The sequence below is a fragment of the Grammomys surdaster genome, unplaced genomic scaffold, assembly GCF_004785775.1.
Source record: "Grammomys surdaster isolate TR1022 unplaced genomic scaffold, NIH_TR_1.0 1149, whole genome shotgun sequence".
NCBI classification, from domain to species: domain Eukaryota; kingdom Metazoa; phylum Chordata; class Mammalia; order Rodentia; family Muridae; genus Grammomys; species Grammomys surdaster.
In genome coordinates, this window is record NW_021605568.1 from 72,510 (window position 1) to 94,081 (window position 21,572).

At 38.7% G+C, this 21,572-nt stretch overlaps 1 protein-coding gene across 1 annotated transcript in view; it reads right to left on the minus strand.

The window, feature by feature from the left end:
• LOC114634913 (vomeronasal type-2 receptor 116-like) overlaps nucleotides 1-21,572 on the minus strand; it is a 64,782-nt gene that overhangs the window by 37,157 nt on the left and 6,053 nt on the right. The window contains exons 2-3 of the mRNA XM_028783519.1: nucleotides 1,819-2,110; nucleotides 508-1,314 (exon numbers count right to left, since the gene is read on the minus strand). Of these exons, the coding sequence (XP_028639352.1) occupies nucleotides 508-1,314; nucleotides 1,819-2,110 (1,099 nt within the window). The remainder of the gene's footprint in view (nucleotides 1-507; nucleotides 1,315-1,818; nucleotides 2,111-21,572) is intronic.

The following is a 21,572-nucleotide window of genomic DNA, read 5'->3' on the forward strand; positions in this document are numbered from 1 at the left end:
AGAATTTACTAACCCAAGCATGATCATATGATCAAAGGATACACAGAAAACAAATCTCAACTTCTATGAAAGCTAGCAACCTCCTTCTATTTTCATATTTTTTCGGATCCTGAGTGTGAAACATAAGATTACTTGTGTTTGGTGGAGAGTCAAGAGTTTTTAGAGGCCACAACCATTCTAGTTGTGCACAGGGATATTTGGTGTGTAGTTTTATTCTCTTTTGTGAGAAATGAACAGGAAAGCTGGATTTCCCTACTGAGGCATTACCAAGAGAAATATTGCTGCTGTTGTAATCAAAGTCAGAACTGTTATTTTAAATGAAAACTTCCAACAGCCCACTCGTCATGGACATAGACGTCAGTGTGCATTCCTGTTAATCTCTTTAATATACAATACCTCATATACTTTCTTGAAATAAAAACTGTAATCTACAATAACTAGTTTGAGAACATTTACAGTAGCTGGTGTCACATTTCTGATGTTACAATACAATGAAAGAAATATTACCTGCCAGAGGAATAACACACTCCTATCTTTATTTGCCTGTGGTTCAACTTGAACTTTATTGAGAGTCATCTCTTGGAGACTTTGGGCCACTGCATACACAGCACTATATACATTATAACTCTCTTCAGTCATGACCATGTCAAAAATATTCCCTGGCAACAATTCCAAGGAGGCATTTGGTAAACAGTTTTCAACGATCTTACAACTAGAATCCAAAGATGAGCAATTGAAATACCAGTTCCACAAGAAATGAAGATAAATATCTTCTGGGTACTTGGTAGGGGTGGCTTCCTGAATAAATTGTGTGAAACCAAAAATCTCCCCATGATGATGTGAAAAAGTCAGACTACCGTGGGATAAATCTAATATGTTATATTTAAGAAAGTCTTGTCCACTCCATTTTGAGTTCATGATCCAAACTTTTCTTGTTATATACTTGTTCCATCCATTTACTACTGTATTCAATAAAAAAGCAATGTATCCATAAATGACAACTACATTTGCTGATGATTCCAGAATACGTACCATAGAGTGGAAGTAGATATAATATAATGATTCCCCCATGACTGTCACTGTTTCTACAAAAGCTATGCAGACTCTATTTCTGTCCATCTCCTTTCTCAAGTCTGATAGAAACTGAGTACCTTTGTGGTCATCTGTGATGAAGAGTCCCACCCAGGTCCAGTTGAAATGAAGCAACAAAGAGGCAATGCCATACATCAGAGATGTGTCTTTGGGAGCCACCTGGTACAGAGTTGGAAACTGACCTCGGTCGTTCTTAACATGATCAAAAGGCCCAAAAGTAAGCTAAAAGGAATATAGTACTTTAAATAGGAGAAGAAGAATTTCAGTAAAAACCAGTCTTAAACAACAGATTGGAGTGATAGAGATTAAAAATTAATCAGTGTGTCTTCTTTTTGTTTTGTTTTTTGAGACAGGGTTTCTCTGGGTAGCCCTGGCTGTCCTGGAACTCACTCTGTAGATCAGGCTGGCCTCGAACTCAGAAATCCACCTGCCTCTGCCTCCCAAGTGCTGGGATTAAAGGCATGCACCACCACTGCCCTGAGTAATCAGTGCTTCTTAAGTTGACATCTCTCTTGCTGAGAGTTTCCCAAAAATTACAGAAGGGTTTCAAGGTTTCAAACTACTCTATACACTCTTCATCCTCTTTTCTGTATTTGAAGATTAAATATATGGATGTGTCTTTCCTGTCTCTGCAGTTTCTCTTCTTTAGTTAAATAATTACAGTTTCCCCTTCTGTTTTACACACAGCTTAATGTGAGAAAAGCTACGTGACTAAACATCACTCACCTGAGGAAATCTGTAAAGATCCAGCACTCTCCCAATGAGTTCAGATGTTTTCAATGATATTCCAGTAAGTGTAGCAGCTGATTTGCTCTCTTTTCTGCAGCTGTAATTAGGGATGAAAATGCTCAAACCTGTGAACCAATAAAATACACTTTTCAGAACATTCCTTTCAAAATGTGGGAGATTATATACTTCAAGTCCCAGAGAGGTGTTTGGTAAAATATGGGACTTTCTGTTGATCTCATCAATGGCAAATAACAGGGCCAAAACAAGCTGGTAGTTATATGGACGGATCCTGCAAAGAAGTATTTCAGCATTCAGAAGGGGAACACTTAATTATCATATCTAAAAATCTGGTGCAATGGTTTCTACAGTTTAAAACTTCTGTTTTCATACCATAAACTTTCATTTCTACCAGTGAATGGTTTTAATTAAAATGTTGTGCTATGCCATTTCTAGTTTATGAGATACTGAAGGAACATACTTATTAATTACAGACAAAAGGCGAACATGATTTCTCTGATCTCGAGATATGCAAACAGCATAATTTTACCCATGAATAAAGTTGGAATTTGTCACAAAATGTCCTATCTTCTGATCTTCCAGCCAAAAAAACCATGAAGTACCATTGTCTCTATTAAGCAACCAATTTCCTGAGATACAGTATTATACAGTGAAAGAGCTCACTTATTGAATTGAATCTATTTGTGGAAACAGTTTCCTTTTGTGTACTGGCATATGTATCAAACATTGCCTTTGTGTATGTTAGGATTTCTGTCTTTAGTGTGTTTAGATATACATATATATTTGGAGTACACACAATAATGCTTATTCATGAACTGTGCATGATAAATTCTCTAACATTTTTCAGCCTTCTTCAAAATATCTATGTTGCCACTCCTACACATGCCAGGAGGGCCTTGGGAATTTTCCTTTATCATCTTCCCATATCCTTGTAAGAGTACTTCCACTGTAACTATTGCCATTCCCAGTGTGATGTGGGCACCATGAATCTGAACTCATATTCCTCACTTATTTTGTAACTACTATATATACTTTGGTGTCTCTTCCTTTATAAAGCTATGACTTCTAGTGAAGAATATAACATATTTTTTTGGAAGTCAAAAGCTATACATAAATGGAGGCAAACAATTATACTTTCAAGATGTGATGTTCAAAAAGAAAGCCTTCATTATTGATAATTTTTCAAATTGTTTTTTCTTTCGGTACCTAAAATGCGTGTTCATATAAAGACATTGTATTTGCTTTATTAAATGTCATATTATTTTATATCATGTCTGAAATAACCACTGGGAAGGAAATTAATTCATTGGCATTCCTGTGTAAAAAAAAAAGACACAGCTTTTCAGTGTTCACAATTGTGTAACAGTACATTCATATGTAGTCTCCTACAATGTTAAAAGTTGGGATAAATTCACTCTAAATATTTTCCTTATACCCACAGATAAGTGTACCTCCTATAACTCACAAAATACATTTTTTCTTTGTAACTGATGATGACTACAGTATAATTTAATTGGTGAGAGTAGAATGAGCGATACTGATGGGTGCCCAGGAGAACGTAAAAAATCAACCACACATCCGCTACTAATGTTGGGAAACTTTGTGGAAGTTAGGCCGAAAAGTTGGAAAAGTCAAATAATCAAGACACTTGTGAAATTGTGTGTTCTATTAATATCAGAAAAGATACACATATGATACCCCAAATAGGTGGTTGCCAATAAAACAATTCAACTATGAAAATCACAGTAGACCTGCTTCAACAAGAGGAAGATTCTCACAGAGACTCAGACATAGACTTAAGAATACAGGCAACTAAATACTACTGAAAGGATGGGAAATATATATAAAGGTTGGCATTTTGGTTGGTAAGGCTCTGTGAAGGTAAGGCTTGCCAGCCTGTTAAATTAATAACTCTCTCTGGGGTTACGTTTTCAATTTCAAGTCATGTACTTTGGCTGCCAAACTGTTGATGTAGTTAGAGTGCATTGCTTATGATAATGCATATTCCATGACAGGTAAGGAAAACTTTCTTGTCAAAATGGCCTAAGACAGGCTCAGTCTGGTTTATGCAATAAAAAGTGGGAGATGTGGAGAGTTTTGGGGGCTGCCTGGCAGGAATCTGGCATTGGCCAAGGACAAGGAAATGGACTGCTTTGAAGGAATCTTACATAGGCCAAGGACAAGGAAATGGACTGTAGGCAAGAATCTGACATTAGGCTGAAACAAAGAAGTAATTTCAGGCAGAAATCTAAACCCTAGGCTAGAACAAAGTAATTTCAGTCAGGAATCTAAATCTTAGGCTAGAACAAAGAAGTAATTATAGGCAGAAGTCTACATTTTTAACTATTTATATAATCACTATAGTTATTCTTATGTTAATTACTACTCGAAGAAATTTTCTCAATTTACCAAATAATATTGATTTGTGTCGTAAAGACAATTTACTATAAACACAATGACTGATTAAGGATATATCTTAGATGTCAGAGTGCTTGCCAAATATGCTCAAGGCATGTTTTTTTTTTCCCCATAAAAAGATAGATCTTACATAGCAACATACATTCCAAGCATGAAAAAGGCATAGTGTTTCTTTCCCAGCACTGTTCAAACTGTCGATGAATCATATGCCAGTAACCATAGGATTTGAGGTATATACATACATACATATATACGTATACATACATATACATCATATACATATATATATAACCATTTTAAGTCCTCTTCACCCAAATGGTGATTTTGAGGTATCCAAAGTTATACATATGAATTACTCTAATGCATAAAAAAAAACAGTTGAGATAGGTAAATTGATTCGTTTGTTTGCTTCTTTGTACCTTTCAAGACTTTCCTTTCAGTTACCATAGATGGAGAAACCAAGATATTCCACAACAAAACCAAATTTACACAGTACCTTTCCACAAAACCAGCACTATAAAGGATAATAGCAGGAAAGCTCAAATACAAAGAGGGCAACTATACCCTAGAAAGAGCAAGAGAATAATCCCCTTCCAACAAACCCAAAAGAAGATAACCACATAAACAATGCCTCCACTATTAGCAAAAATGACAGGAATCAGCAATCCCCTCTCCTTAATATCTCTTAACATCAATGGACTCAATTCTCCAATAAAAAGGCATAGGCTAATGAACTGGATACACAAACAGGAGCCAGCTTTTTGCTGCTTACAGGAAACCCACCTCAGCCACAAAGACAGACACTACCTTAGAGTAAAAGTCTGGAAAACAATTTTTCCAGCAAATGAACCTAAGAAACAAACTGGAGTAGCCATTCTAATATCAAATAAAATTGACTTTCAACTTAAAGCTATCAAAAAGGATAAGGAAGGTCATTTCATACTTGACAAAGGAAAAGTCAACCAACATGAACTCTCAATTCTGAATATCTATGCGCCAAATGCAAGAGCACCCACTTTCATAAAAGAAACCTTACTAAAGCTCAAAGCACACATTGCACCTCACACAATAATAGTGGGAGACTTCAACACTCCACTCTCACCAATGGATAGATCATGGAAACAGAAACTAAACAGAGATACAGTGAAACTAACAGAAGTTATGAACCAAATGGACCTAACAGATATCTATAGAACATTTCATCCTAAAGCAAAAGAATATACCCTTTTCTCAGCACCTCATGGTACCTTCTCCAAAATAGACCATATAATTGGGCACAAAACAGGCCTCAACAGATTAAAAAAAAAAACGAAATAATTCCTTGCATCCTATCAGATCACCATGGTCTAAGGCTTGTCTTCAATAATGACAAAGACAATGGAAAGCTCACATTCACATGGAAACTTAACAACACACTACTCATTAATAATCTGGTCAGGGAAGAAATAAAGAAAGAAATTAAAGACTTTTTAGAATTTAATGAAAATGATGACACATCATACTAAAACCTACGGGATACAATGAAAGCAGTGCTGAGAGGAAAATTCATAGCTCTAAGTCCATACAAAAAGAAACTGGAGGGAGCTTACACTAGCAGCTTGACAACTCACCTGAAAGCCCTAGAACAAAAGGAAGCTAATACTCCCAAGAGGAGTAGAAGGCAGGAAATAATCAAACTCAGGGCTGAAATCAACCAAATAGAAACAAAAAGAACTATTCAAAGAATTAATAAAACCAGGAGCTGGTTCTTTGAGAAAATCAACAAGATAGATAAACCCTAACTAGACTAATCAGAGGACAGAGAGACAGTATCCAAATTAATAAAATGAGAACTGAAAAGGTTGACATAACAACAGAAACTGGGGAAATTAAAAAAGTCATCAGATCCTACTACAAAAGCCTATACTCAACCAAAATGGAAAATCTGGATGAAATGGACAATTTTCTAGACAAATACCAGTTACCAATGTTAATTCAGGAGCACATAAACCACCTAAACAGTCCCATAAGCCCAAAAGAAATAGAAGCAGTCATTAAAACTCTCCCCACAAAAAAAAGTTCGGGAACAGACAGTTTTAGTGCAGAATTCTATCAGACCTTCAAGGAAGACCTAATACCAATTCTCTTCAAACTATTCCACAAAAATGAAACAGAAGGAACATTACCCAATTCATTCTATGAAGCCCCAATTACGCTCATACCTAAACCACACAAAGACCCAACAAAGAAAGAGAACTTCAGACCAATCTCCCTTAGGAACATTAATGCAAAAATACTCAGTAAAATTCTCGAGAACCAAATCCAAGAACACATCAAAACAATTATCCATCATGATCAAGTAGGCTTTATCCCAGGAATGCAGGATTGGCTCAATATACAGAAATCCAACAATGTAATCCACTATATAAACAAACTCAAAAAAAAACCACATGATCATTTCACTAGATGCTGAGAAAGCATTTGACAAAATTCAACACCCCTTCATAATAAAAGTCTTGGAAAGATCAGGAATTCAAGGTTCATACCTAAACATAGTAAAAGCAATATACAGCATACCAGTAGCCAACATCAAACTAAATGGAGAGAAACTTGAAGCAATCCCACTAAGATCAGGGACTAGGCAAGGCTGCCACTCTCCCCCTATCTATTCAATATAGTACTGGAAGTCCTAGCCAGAGCAATTAGGCAACACAAGGGGGTCAAAGGGATACAAATTGGAAAGGAAGAAGTCAAAATCTCACTATTTGCAGATGATATGATAGTATACTTAAGTGACCCCAAAACTTTCACTAGAGAACTCCTAAACCTGATAAACAACTTTAGCAAAGTGGCTGGATATAAAATTAAGTCCCTCAAATCAGTAGCCTTCCTCTACTCAAAAGATAAACTGACTGAGAAAGAAATTATAGATATGACACCCTTCACAATAGTCACAGATAATATAAAATACCTTGGTGTGAACCTAAGCAAGCAAGTAAAAAACCTGTATGACAAGAACTTCAAGCCCCTGAAGAAGATGGAAAGATCTCCCATGCTCATGGATTGGAAGGATTAATATAGTAAAAATGGCTATCTTGCCAAAAGCAATCTACAGATTTAATGCAATCCCCATCATAATTCCCATTCAATTCTTCACATAGATATAAAAAGCAATCTTAAAATTCATTTGGAATAACAAAAAAAAAAAAAAACCAGGATAGCGAAAACTACTCTCAGCAATAAAAGAACTTCTGGAGGAATCACCATCCCTGATTTCAAGCTGTACTACAAAGCAATAGTGATAAAACCTGCATGGTATTGGAACAGAGACAGGCAGGAGGATCAGTGGAATAGAATAGAAGACCCAGAAATGAACCCCCATACCTATGGTCACTTGGACTTTGACAAAGGAGCTAAAACCATCCAGTGGAAAAAAGACAGCATTTTCAACAAATGGTGCTGGTCCAACTGGAGGTCAGCATGTAGAAGAATGATAATTGATCCATACTTATCTCCTTGTACAAAACTCAATTCCAAGTGGATCAAGGACCTCCACATAAACCAGCTACACTGAAACTAATAGAAGAGAAATTGGGGGAATAGCCTCGACCACATGGACACAGGAGAAAAGTTCCTGAACAGAACACCAATGACTTGTGCTCTAAGACCAAGAATTGACAAATGGGACCTCAAAAAACTGCAAAGCTTCTGTAAAGAAAGGACACAGTCAATAGGACAAAGCGGCAACCAACAGATTTGGAAAAGATCTTTACCAACCCTACATCTGATAAAGGGCTAATATCCAAGTTATACAAAGAACTGAAGAAATTAGACTCTGAACAATCAAAGAACCCTAATAAAAAATGGACCACAGAGCTGAACAAAGAATTCTCAACTGAGGAATCTCGAATGGTTGAGAAGCACCTAGAGAAGTGTTCAGCATCCCTAGTCATGAGGAAAATGCAAATGAAAACAACACTGGGATTCCACCTCACAGCAGTCAGAACGGCTAAGATCAAAAATACAGGTGACAGCAGATGTTGGCGAGGATGTGGAGAAAGAGGAACACTCCTCCACTGTTGGTGGGATTGTAAACTGGTACAACCACTATGGAAAGCAGTCTGGCATTATCTCAGAAAATTGAACATAGTGTTACCTGGGAACCCAGCTATACCATTCCTGGACGTATACCCAAAAGATGTTTCAACATGCAACAGGGACACATCTCCACTATGTTTATAGCAGCCTTATTTATAATAGCCAGAAGTTGGAAAATAACCCAGATGTCCTTCAGAAGAATGAATGCAGAAAATGTGGTACATTTATACAATGGAGTACTACTCAGCTATTAAAAACAATGAGTTCATGAAATTCTTAGGCAAATGGATGGAGCTGGAAAATATCATCCTGAGTGAGGTGACCCAATCTCAAAAGAACATACAAGGTATGCACTCACTGATAAGTGGATATTAGCCCAAAAGCTCACAATATCTAAGACACAATGCATAGATCACATGAAACTCAAGAAGAAGAAGGAAAGTACCCAAAGTGTGGGTACTTTGGTCCTTTCTAGGCGTATCAAAAGTTTCAACCAGAGATCCCAAAGTCTAAACCTCCAGCCTGAGAGCACAAAGGGAGGGACTCTTGTCTCCACCTATATAGGTAACTGAGGGTGGCCTTGTCAGACATCAGTGGAAGTGGAAGGCCATGGTCCCCGAAAGTTTGGATTCCCTAGTTTTAGGGAATTTGAGAGCAGGGAGATGTGGCTGGGAGGTTGTTTGGAGCACACCCTCATAAAATAGGAGGAGGGGGTATGGGATAAGGCATTTTGGGGACGAATGGGAGAGGAGATAACATTGAAAGTTAAATATGTAAAATATCCAATAAAAAACCGATAAAGGGTCTGAAAGAGAGAGAAATAGAGATAGATAGATAGATAGATAGATAGATAGATAGATAGATAGATAGAGAGATATTACTTAATTCATATTATTTTCAAAGGTTTCTAGGAGATGTTAACTTGCTAAGAACTTATTTTAAGCTCGCCACAAAAGAATTTAAGTCTCTGTTTAATTTTCTCAACAGAGATGTAAATCCTAATTTCTCTCAACAATTAACCGACAAAAGAGAAGTAATCTCTGAAAAAGTAGAAGAAGCTACTATTAATTGTAACGAGCATTTCTGCTGTTCCAGTCTGGGGGTCAGGGAGCAAGAGAGAGAGAGTGGGGATGGGGATGCAAAGAACGGATAGCTCAGTCGGTAGAGCATGAGACTCTTAATCTCAGGGTCATGGGTTCGTGTCCCATATTGGGCGCCACTTTGTAACGAGCTGTTCTGCTGTTCTGGTCCACAGGTCAGGGAGCAAGAGAGAGAGAGTGGGGATGGGGACGCGAAGAATGGATGCAAGACAAAGTCTGGTCATCTGCCTGCTGGAGACGGAGTCTGAGTCAATCTGTCTACTCTGTCTGCCTGACTCTATCTGAGTCTGTCTCTGTCTAGTCTCTCCGTCTAGTAAGTCTGTATGCTCTGAGTCTATCTGCTCTGAGTCTGACTGCCTCTGACTGCTCCTTTTATATCTCTCCTGAGACTCTCAAGTGCTGGGATTAAAGGCATGTGCTACCATTGCCTGGCCTTGACTGAAAGGATCAAGATAATTATGTGTGCTGTTGTAGGCTGTTGAAAACAAGTCTCTTGTCAGGGTACATGGCTCAAGATGGCTGCAAAGATAATAGCCGCCCTCAGCTCAGAGTCGGCTCCCAACAATTAATCGATATATTATATAGTCTGATTAGTTGTCGGCTGTGCTATAACAGTCCTTTGATAAAAGAGATTATTAATATAGATTTATATTTCCTTAAATAATGTCCACATGACTCTCTTAGTGTGGAAGGAGTGACAGTTGGTGATTTTACAAGAACCCTGAAAAATTGGCTTTAAAAACAAAAGAGGGGGAATGGTACCCCTCCCCCAGAAGGAGTCCCCGTGAAATACTCTCCATCATGCCTTTAACTCTCTAAAAGTGAAAGCTCATGGCAAATCTGCTGGTGACTGCCTCTGGCATCACCGAGACCAATAAAAACTATGCCACAGATATTGGGAAGTACCCTCTTACCCTTAAAGGGAATAGCCCAGACCCAGTTCCCTTATGGGGCTGAGGATTGATATGCCTGTTTGATACCACAGAAGGCACAGCTAATTGGCTACCAAAAAGATTAATGAAATAAATAGATACCCCCTCAAAGCCAGACCCAACCATAAATACGATGAATAACAATTTACATCCAGGGAAGAGAAATCTCCCTGAGAATTCCCTTCTTTTTCCTTTCCAGGTAAAAATGAATCACCCGTGATGTCTGCTGTTAGAAGTTCTAATCTAGATGCTGGCCTCCGAACTTATACTACTCAGACCTTCGAAGGGCCATTGACAAGAACATCAAACAGCTAGAGATTGACATCACTAATCTGAAGAAATCCCTCGTTTCGCTGTCTGAAGAGACCTCCAAAAATCGCAAAGATCCTTATTGGACTTGATTTACTCTATTATAATAGAAAAGGCTGTGTACAGCTCTTGACTGTGTACAGCCCTTAAAGAAGAATATTGCCTTTACATAGACAAGACAGGGATGGTTAAAGAGAGCATGAAAAAGGTCAGAGAAGGCCCTGAGAAAAGTCAGAGAGAGAAAGAGAAAGATGAAAGCTGGTACAAGAATTGGTTTTCAACCTCTCCAGGGTTGTCAAACCCTACCTCCTCTCATCTTGGGACCATTATTTGGGTTCTTTTTGCTTATTTCTTCTGGTCCCTGGGTCTCAAATAGGCTGACTAACTCTGTGAAACAACAGATAAATAATTTGGTAGCAAAACCTATTCAGATACATTATCATAAGTTAGCTATTGAGAACCACAAGACTCAAGATGAGGTTGTTACTTTATCCAGGGTGTTCCCAAAACCCATCTCCACCCAACCTAAAAGAGGGGAGTTCCGCCCCCTAGACCAGGCAGAGAGGGGCTACCTAGAACCCCCTCTGACAGGCAATCTGAATTCTTGCTTAGGCTGTGAGGCTAAGCACTGCAAGGGAATATAAATAAAACTTAAAAATATCTCTCTGGGTTCCCTGAGGGACAAGCCTGACTACATAGGTGTTGATGTCAAAAGTATCCCCTCTCCAGGAATGGCCCTCATGCCTCACTGGTCAATGATAGGGGTACCAGAGCCATTATAAGGTCCCCTTCAATTATTGGAGGTTAGGCCTCTATCCTCGCCTTCACAAGTTTAGAATCACTGCAGCCCTTCTATACTTAGAGAAGGGAGGAGATGTCAGGGGCAGCCCTGCTTATACACTGAAGGTCTAAAATCAGCCATAGGCCTAAAATCAGCAATAGGCCTGTTATACATGTATACTAACACCAAGTCTTGGGTCTCTGTGGATAAACACTGAAACAGATGGCTATAAGCTATTGTAAACAGGCAGTTTTTGTGACAATTTACCAGCCTGAGTAGTCATAGACCATGTAAATAGGTAGCCTTGGCAGCTATTACCAGCTTAGATAAGGACAAGTGAATCATAGGCAGCCGATACCCTGTTCTGAAAAATATCTGTATTCCCCCTGAACACCCACGCCCCAGTGTCATCCCCTTCCCCACGTCCTGCCTTTTTGTGTTTATAACCCCTGTGTGAATGAGTATAAATTACAGTTTGAAAAAACAGAACAGGATCAGAAAGCCCACATAGTCATGGAAACCGAACAACTCTCTACTCAAAGCTAACTTGGTCAGGGAAGAAATAGAGGAAGAAATTAAGATTTTCTAGAATTCAATGAACATGAAGTCACTGCATACACTAACTTATAAGACACTATGAAAGCACTTTTAATAGGAAAATCCATAGCTTTATCTTTCTTCATAAAGAAATTGGAGAGATCGTATACTAGCTGCTTTACAGCATGCCTTAAAGAACTAGAACACAAAGAAGCAAACACACTAAAGAAGAGTAGAAAGCAGGAAATAGCCAAGCTTGGAGATAAAATAAACCAATTAGAATCAAAGAAGACATTTCAAAGAATCGCAAAAGCCAAAATCTGGTTCATGAAAAAATCAACAAGATAGAAAAACACTTAGCCAACCTAATTAAAGCCAAGAGACAATATTCAAATTAATAAAATCAGAAACAAAGATAGAGACATAATAATGTAAACTAGGAAATTTTTAAAAATCAACAAATCACCTTCCACCTTCCATCTGCACCCTGGAGCTGACCCTTTGCTTACAACTCTCTGCACCCCAATTCTGCCTGGAGATAGCTGGTCTCCCAGAAGTGCTGACAAACCTAAGATCACAGATGAGACCACCACTCCTGCCCTAATACTTGACACAAATGGGTCTCTCCAAGAGCCCCAGGACCCAGAAACCATGAAGCAGACATGGTCCTTCTGGTTCCCATCTGTGTCCTGGACCTGTGTACAGCTATCCACACCCAAATCCAACCCATAGAGATCTGTTCTTCTAGGAGTGCTGACACACCTAAGACCAAAGACTAATCAGCTCACAGGAGGAACAAGCTCCAGTCAGAAACAGCAAGATCAGCTAACACAAAAGATAAGATGTCGAGAGGCAAGCACAAGAACATAGGCAACAGAAACCAAAGCTACTTGGCATCATCAGAATTCAGTTCTCTTACCACAGAAAGCCCTGGATGACCCAACACACCTGAAAAGCAAGATTCTGATTTAAAATCACATTTCATGGTGAAAATTGAGGACTTACTGAAAAACATAGACTCTTAAAGGTTTACAGGAGAGTACATATAAGCAGGTAGAAGCCCTTAAAGAGTAAACACATAAATCTCTTAAAGAAGTATAGGGAAATGTGGGATGGTGGGCTATCAGAGGCAGCTGGGTATCTAGTCGAGCACAGGCCTCAAACCCTGGATAATACCCTAATGAGATGGTAGGTGTTTGGCCTTGCTCTTATGCCCTGGTTCCTTTCACTTGCCCATAGCCCCTCCCAAAGAAATCTTTGTGCCCTTAGATCATGTAGCACAGGTAGCACAGGTAGAGGGCATGACTACAGGCCTCGGAGCCTCAAGAGCTTTCCATATTAATGAGATACGTAAAGGCCAGAGGGCATAGACAATTAAGCATTCCTTCTCAGACCCTCCTCCTTGCAAAAGATATTTAAACTCAGGCCCACCCTGAGGACATGGGGTACAGCTTCATCCACTTTCCACCATGAGAATAAACCTTTCAAAACCATGGACTTCCTCTCATACTTGGGGCCCACCAAGGAGAACTATGAAGGGGGCCTTCAACTACTGAGCATCTGTCTAATCTCCCACTGAGAACCTCTCAGCAATCCAGCTATGTAGCCTACCAACTCAAGCAAGCTAGCTAAGCCAGCCATGACCCAGCCAAGTGAGCTGCTGCAACCAAGAGTCTCACTACCTCACAGGGTGCTACTGGAGCTTCTCTTCCTTGCCCCTCTCAGCTGTGGGCCAATTCAGTCCATACGTCCCCATCTCAGTCTTTCTGTGGTCTCTCACCAGCATCTGGGTGCCCAAGGGCTGAGACCCAAGAGCCCTGCTTCTGCAGGGTCTCAGACTGAGATCTCTTGAGGCCTGGAGTGGAGCCTGGTGGCTTCTCATAGCCCAGCGTCTGCCCCAGCACTGTGTGGAGTAAACACAGTCAAATTCCCATGCTGCTTCTGCCTCCCTGAGCCATGGCAGACACACAGGACTCAAAAATCAGCCCAATAGGACCCACACCCATGTGTGAACCACAGACCCACAAGGAAACACAATGAAACAGGTGAAGGAATTGAATAAAACAACCCAAGAAATAAAAATAAAAATAGAAACAATAGAGAAATCAGAAAGGGAGACAACCCTGGAGATAGAAAACCTAGGAAAGAGATCAGGAGTCATAGATGCAAGTATCACCAACAGACTACAAGAGGTACAAGACAGAATCTCAAGAGAAGAAGACATCACAGAAAACATTGACACAACAGTCAAAGAAAAGGCAAAATGCAAAAAGCTCTTAACAAAAACCATCCAGAAAATCCAGGACACATTAAAAAGACCAAACCTAAGGATAAAAGGTATGGAAGGTAGTGAAGATTATGAACTCAAAGGACCATTAAATATTTTCAACAAAATTATAGAAGAAAACTTCCCTAACATAAAGAAAGAGATGAACATAAAGATACAGGAAGCCTATAGAACCCCAAATAGTTTAGACAAGAACACAAAGCCTCCAGTAACATAATAATCAAAACAACAAATGTATAAAACAAAGAAAACTATTAAAAGCAGTAAGGAAAAAGATCAAGTAACATATAAAGACAGACCTATCAAAATTACACCAGACTTCTCACCAGAGACTCTAAACACCAGAAGATTCTGGGCAAATGTAGTACAGACCCTAAGAGAACATAAGTGTCAGCCCAGAGTATTATATCCAGCAAAACACTCAATTACCATGGATTGAGTAACCAAGATATTCCATGACAAAACTAAATTAAAACACTATTTTTCCACACTTTATCCAGCCCTATAAAAGATAATAGAGGGAAAACTAAAACACGAGAGAGGAAGCTATGCCCAAGAAAAAGGAAGAAAGTAAACTTCTTTAAACAAAACAAAAGGAGATAGCCACAAAACATAATTCTACCTCTAGCAACAAAAATAACAGGAAGCAACAATCATTATTTTTTTAATATCTCTTAACATCAATGGACTCAATTCCTCAATAAAAAGACACAGACTAACAGACTCGAAATATAAACATGACCCAGCATTTTGCTGCATAAAGTGACAAAGAAAGACAGTACCTCAGTGTAAAAGGCTGGAAATTTTTTTCCAAGTAAATGGTCCCAAGAAGCAAGCTGGAATACCCATTTTAAAAAAGAAAAAAATCAACTTTCAACCAAACGTTATCAAAAAAGATGAGGAAAGACATTTCATACTCAACAAAGGAAAAATGTTTCAGGATGAACTCTCAATTCAGAACTTCAATGCCTCAAATGCTAGGTCACACACATTCATAAAAGAAACTTCACTGAAGATCAAAGCACACATTGCACCTCATAGAATAAGCGTAAGAGACTTCAACAACCCACTCTCATCAATGGACAGATCAAGGAAACAGAAACTAAACAGAGACACAATGACACTAACAATATATGAACCAAATGAATTTAACAGATATCTATAGAACATTTTATCCTAAAACAAAAGAATATACCTTCTCCTCAGTACCTCATTGTACCTTCTCCAAAAATGACCATGAAATCAGTCACAAAACAAGGTTCAACAGGTACAAGAAGATTGAAATAATCCCATGCATCCTATCAGATCACTACAGAATAAGCCTTGTCCTCAACAACAACAACAAACAACAGACAGCCCACATCCACATGGAAGATGAACAACTCTCTCTCTCTCAATGATAATTTACTTAGGGAAGAAATAAAGAAAGAAATCAAAGACTTTTGAATTTAACAAAAATCAAGGCACAAAATACCCAAAATTATGAGACACAATAACAGCCATAGTAAGAGGAAAACACATAGCTATGAATGCTTCTATAAAGAAATTGGAGAGAGCATACACTAGCAACTTTATAGCACATCTGAATGCTCTAGAACAAAAAGTAGAAAATACACCCAGGAGGGATAGACAGCAGAAAATAATCAAACTCATGGATGAAATCAACCAAGTAGAAACAGAACTATATATACAAAGAATCAACAAAACCAGGAGCTGATTCTTTGAGAAAAATCAACAAGATAGATAAACCCTTAACCAAACTATCCAGAGGGCACAGATACAGTATCAAAATTAATAAAATCAGAAATGAAAAGGAAGATATAACAATAGAAACTGAAAAAATTTTTAAAAATTGTCAGATCCTACTACAAATGCCTATCTATACTCAACAAAACTGGTTATCTGGATGAAATGGATAATTTCCTAGACAGGTACCAGTTACCAAAGTTTAATCAGGATCAGATAACCTACATAAATACTCCCGTGTCCCCTAATGAAATATAAGTCGTCATTAAAGGCTCCCAACCAAAAAACAAAAAACAAAACAAAACAAAAAAGCCCAAGACTAGATGGTTTTAGTGCAGAATTCTATGAGACTGTCAAAGAAGACCTAATACCAATACTTTTCAAACTATTCCACAACATAGAAATAGAAGGAGCGTTACCTAATTAATTCTATGAAACCACAGTTATGTTGATACCCAAACCACACAAAGACACAACAAAGAAAGAGAACTCAGACAACTTTCCCTTATGAATATTGATGCAAAAATACTCAATAAAATTCTCACAAACCGAATCCAAGAACAAACCAAGACAATCATTCATCATGATCAAGTAGGCTTCATCCTAGTTATGCATGGATGGTTCAATATGTGGAAATCCATTAACATAATCCAATATATAAACAAACTCAAAGGAAAAAAACACATGATAATATCATTAGATGCTGAAAAATAATTAAACAAAATTCAATACCCCCTCATGGTAAAAGTCTTGGAAAGATTAGGAATTCAAGGCCCATACCTAAACATAGTAAAAGCAATATATATCAAACCAGTAGCCAACCAACATCAAACTAGATGGAGAGAAACTTGAAGCAATCCCACTAAAATTGGGGATTAGACAAGCTGCCCATTCACTCCCTATCTATATTCAATATGGTACTCAAAATTCTAGTCAGAGTAATTAGACAACAAAAGGAGGTCAAAGTGATATGAATTGAAAAGGAATATGTCAAACTATCACTACTGGCAGATGCTATACTTAAGTCATCCTAAAAATTTCACCAGATATTTCCTAAACCTGATAAATAACTTAAATAAAGTAACTGTTTACAAAATTAACTCAAACAAAATAGTAGTCTTCCTTTACTCAAAGAATAAATGGGCTGAGAAACTATTTAAGGAAATGACACCCTGTACAATAGTCACAAAAATATGAACTATCTTGGTGTGAAATTAAGCAAGGAAGTGAAAAATCTGTATGACAAGAACTTCAAGTCTCTGAAGAAAGAAATTGAAGAAGACTTCCAAAGATGGAAAGGTCTACTATGCTCATGGATCATCAGGATTAACAAAGCAAAAATGGCCATCTTACCAAAAGCAATCTACACAATCAATGCAATCGCTATCAAAATTCCAATTCAATTTTTCATAGAGATAGAAAGAGCAATTCTCAAATTCATTTGGAACAATAAATTAACCCAGTATATCAAAAGCTATTTTCAACAATAAGAAAATTTCTAGAGCAATAATCATCCCTGACCTCAAACTGTACTACAGAGCAATAGTGACAAAAACCAATTGGTATTGGCACAGAGACAAAACAAGTAAATCAATAAAATAAGATTGCAGACCCAGAAATGAACCCACACACCTATGGCCAATTGATCTTTCACAAAGGAGCTAAAACCATCCAGTTTTTTAAAAAACAGCATTTTCAACAAATGGTGCTGGTTTAAATGGTGGTCAGCATGTAGAAGAATGCAGATTGACCTATTCTACTCTCCTTGTACAAAGCTCATGTACAAGTTGATCAAAGACCTCCAAATAAAACCAGATACACTGCATTTATTAGAAGAGAAATTGGGAGATAGCCTCAAACACATCAGCACAGGGGGAAATTTCCTGAAAAGCACACCAATGGACCAGGCTCTAATATCAACTATAGACAAATTGGATATCATAAAATTGAAACGCTTCTGTAAGGCAAAGGACACTGTCAATAGGACAAAATGGCAACCTACACATTGGGAAAAGATCTTTACTGATCCTACATCATATAGAAGGCTAATATCCAATATATACAAAGATCTCAAGAAGTTAGAATTCCAAGAACAAAATAAAAAAAACTATTAACAAATGCGATACAGAGCTAAACAAAAAATTCTCAACTAAGAAATCTCGAATGGAAGAGAAGCACTTAATGAAATGTTCAACATCCTTAGTCATCAGGGAAATGCAAATGAAAACAATCCTGAGATTCCACCACATACCAGTCAGAATCCTGAGATCAAAACTCAGGTGACAGTAGATGCTGGCAAGTATGTGGAGAAAAAGGAACATTTCTGCATTGCTGGTGAGATTGCAAGCTCATACAACCACTCTGGAAATCAGTCTGGTGATTCCTCAGAAATTTGGACAGATTGCTACCTGAGGACCCAGCTATACCACACCTGGGCATATACCCAAATGATGCTCCAACATATAACAAGGACATATGCTCCACTATGTCCATAGTAGCCTTATTTATAGTAGCCAGAAGCTGAAAAACAACCCAGATGTCCCTCAACAAAGGAATGGGTACAGAAAACATGATACATTTACACAATGGAGTACTAATCAGCTAAAAAATACAATGACTTCATGAAATTCACAGGCAAATGGATGGAAATAGAAAATATCACCCTGAGTGAGGTAACCCAGTCACAAAAGAACACACATGGTGGATATTAGGAAAAAATCTTGGAATACCCATGATGCAACTTATAGACCATATGAAGAAGAAGTAAGACCAATGTGTGGATGCTTCAGTCCTGTTTAGAAGGGGGAACAAAATAATCAAGGAAGGTAGAGGGTGAGTGGGACTTGGGAGGAAGAAAGGAGGGGGAGGAAAAAAGGGGGCAGGATTGGGTATGGGAGGAGACACGAGCAATGTACAGTTGGTTGAGAAAATGAACAGAGTTGTATAGCAATGGGGAATGGGTAACGAAGTGTAGCCACCAGAATGTTCCAGATGCCAGGAAAGCAAGAGACTCCCAGGACCCAATGGGGAAGAGATTAGCTGAAATACCAAACAAAGTGAAGAGAGAACCTATAGAGACCATATCTGTAAAGGTTAGGCATAGCCCCTGGTTGTGAGATGGGGCCTCCCATCCTTCTCCAAAATTTTAACCCAGATTTGCTCCTGTCTAAAGGAAGTATGGGGACAATTAGTGTAGCAGAGACTGAAGGAAAGGCCATCTAGAGTCTGCCACACCTGGGGTTCCATCCAATGTACAGACACCAAACCCAGTCACTATTGCTGATGCCAAGAAATGCTTGCAGACAGGAGCCTGATATACCTGTTCTCCTGAGAGACTTTGCCAGTGCCTTATTGATACAGACATGAATGCTTGCAGCCAATCATTAGACTGAGCACGGGGACCCCAGTGGAGGAGTTAGGGGAAGGACTGAAGGACATAAAGGGGTTTGCAACCCCATAGGAAAAACAACAATACCAACCAAAAAGACCCCTAGAGCTCCCAGGGACTAAACCACCAATCAGAATACTCATGGAGGTACTCATGTAACAGAAGATGGCCTTATCTGACATCAATGGGAGGGGAAGCCCTTAGTCCAGTGAAGGCATAATGCCCCAGCATTCAGGAATGGAGGGGAATCTCTAGAAATTCTCACAGAACTGGGGTGCCAGAGGCTCCCAGGACTCAATGGGAGTGACCTAAACTGAAGTGCCCAACAGTGGGGAGATGGAACTTGAAAAGACTACCTTCAGGAGATAGGGAATTCAGTGAAGGAATAGGATCACCAACTCACCTTAAAAAAAAAATTTTGACCCATAATTGTTCCTGTCAAAAATGGAGGGACAAAAATAGAGCAGAGATTGAGGAAAGGGCCATTCTGTGACTGGCACAAGTTAGGGTTCTTTTCATGGGTGGTTACCTAATGCTGACACTATTACTGATGCTATGTTGTTCTTGCAGACAGGAGCCTAGAATATTTGTACTCTGAGAGGTTCTATCAGCATCTGACAGAGACAGAGACAGATACAGTCAAGCATTGGTTTGAGATTGGGGACTCTAATGGAAGAGTTAGGGGAAGGATTGAAGAAGTTGAAGGAGATGGTAACTCTATAGGAAGACCAACAGTGTCAACTAACCTGGAACTCTGTGAGCTGTCCAAAACTAAGCTATCAACCAAATAGCATACACAAGTTTGTCTGAGTTCCCTGGCACATATATAGCAGAGGCTTGCTTTGTCTTGCCCAGGTGGAGAGGATAACCCTAATTCTATAGAGACTTGATGCCCCATTGAAGTGGGCCTTGTTGAGGGGAGGGTACACCCTCTCAGAGGCAAAGGGGAGGGGAAATGAGAGTAAGGACTCTAGGATGGGGGCCTAGGAAGGGAGCAACATTTGGAATGTAAAATAAATAAATAAATAAATAAATAAATAAATAAATAAATAAATAAAATTTTTGTTCATGACTACACTTTCATTGACATTCTTTGGAGGTATACTTAAGTATTAATCACCATATCTTAGCTTCACCTCTGGCAGAGGGTTCCTACCCCACCAGAAGTCAGGCCATCTTCCTCAACCCCACCTATGATCACTGTCCCATTCTGACCATACTCAGTATAGCTCCAATCAACATTTCTCTTCTAATAACAGATTCCTGGTCCACACTCAGAATATTGGTCAGGTTACTATAAATGAGATAAGTCAATCACATACCTTGCCTGAAACCACCCAGTGTAGTGTCATGGCCCATCCCACAACTCTCCTGGGAGCTTCTTACCCTTCCAGAGGCCATGCTAGTATCCTGAACTCCAGAAGAACCTTGTCCATATCACAGGCCACAAAGCTCAACAGAGTTATAGAACCAAACTTGGCAGATAACCGTTTGCTGGACCAGAGGCTTCATGATATCACAAGTATAATCACCAACTAGGAAAGAGACCCACGACTCAATCAGCAGTCACCTTAGCCAGAAGACCAGAGAGCAAACAGAAACAACAAAGAAAACAAAGACTTTCAGTGTCCAACAATAACAAAGACAGAAACAGGTGCCTAGACTGGTACTCACTCCAAATCCAGATGTACAAATCATTGTACAAACACAACTAAGCAATCAGGGAAACATGACACCCCCAGAGCCCATTCATTCCACTATTGCAAGCTCAGAATATTCCAACACCTCTAAAGTGCAAGAAAGCCACCTTAATATAAAATTTATGAAGATGTTCTTAAAGGGAAAATGAATAAGTTCTTTAAATAAATCTAGAAAAAGGCAATGAAAAAAATGGAGGAAATTAATAAACCCAGTACATAATTTAAAGAATGCCAAGAAAAGCAAGAAAACAAACAATAATGGGTTAAAGGCAATTAATGTATCTGTTCAACTCTGAAAATGGAAATAGAAGCAACAAAGACAACACAAGCTGAAGGAATTCTGGAAATGGACACTCTAGGTAAGTCAACAGGAATTACAGTAACAAGAAACACCAACAGAATACAAGAGAGGAGAGAGAGAGAGAGAGAGAGAGAGAGAGAGAGAGAGAGAGAGAGAG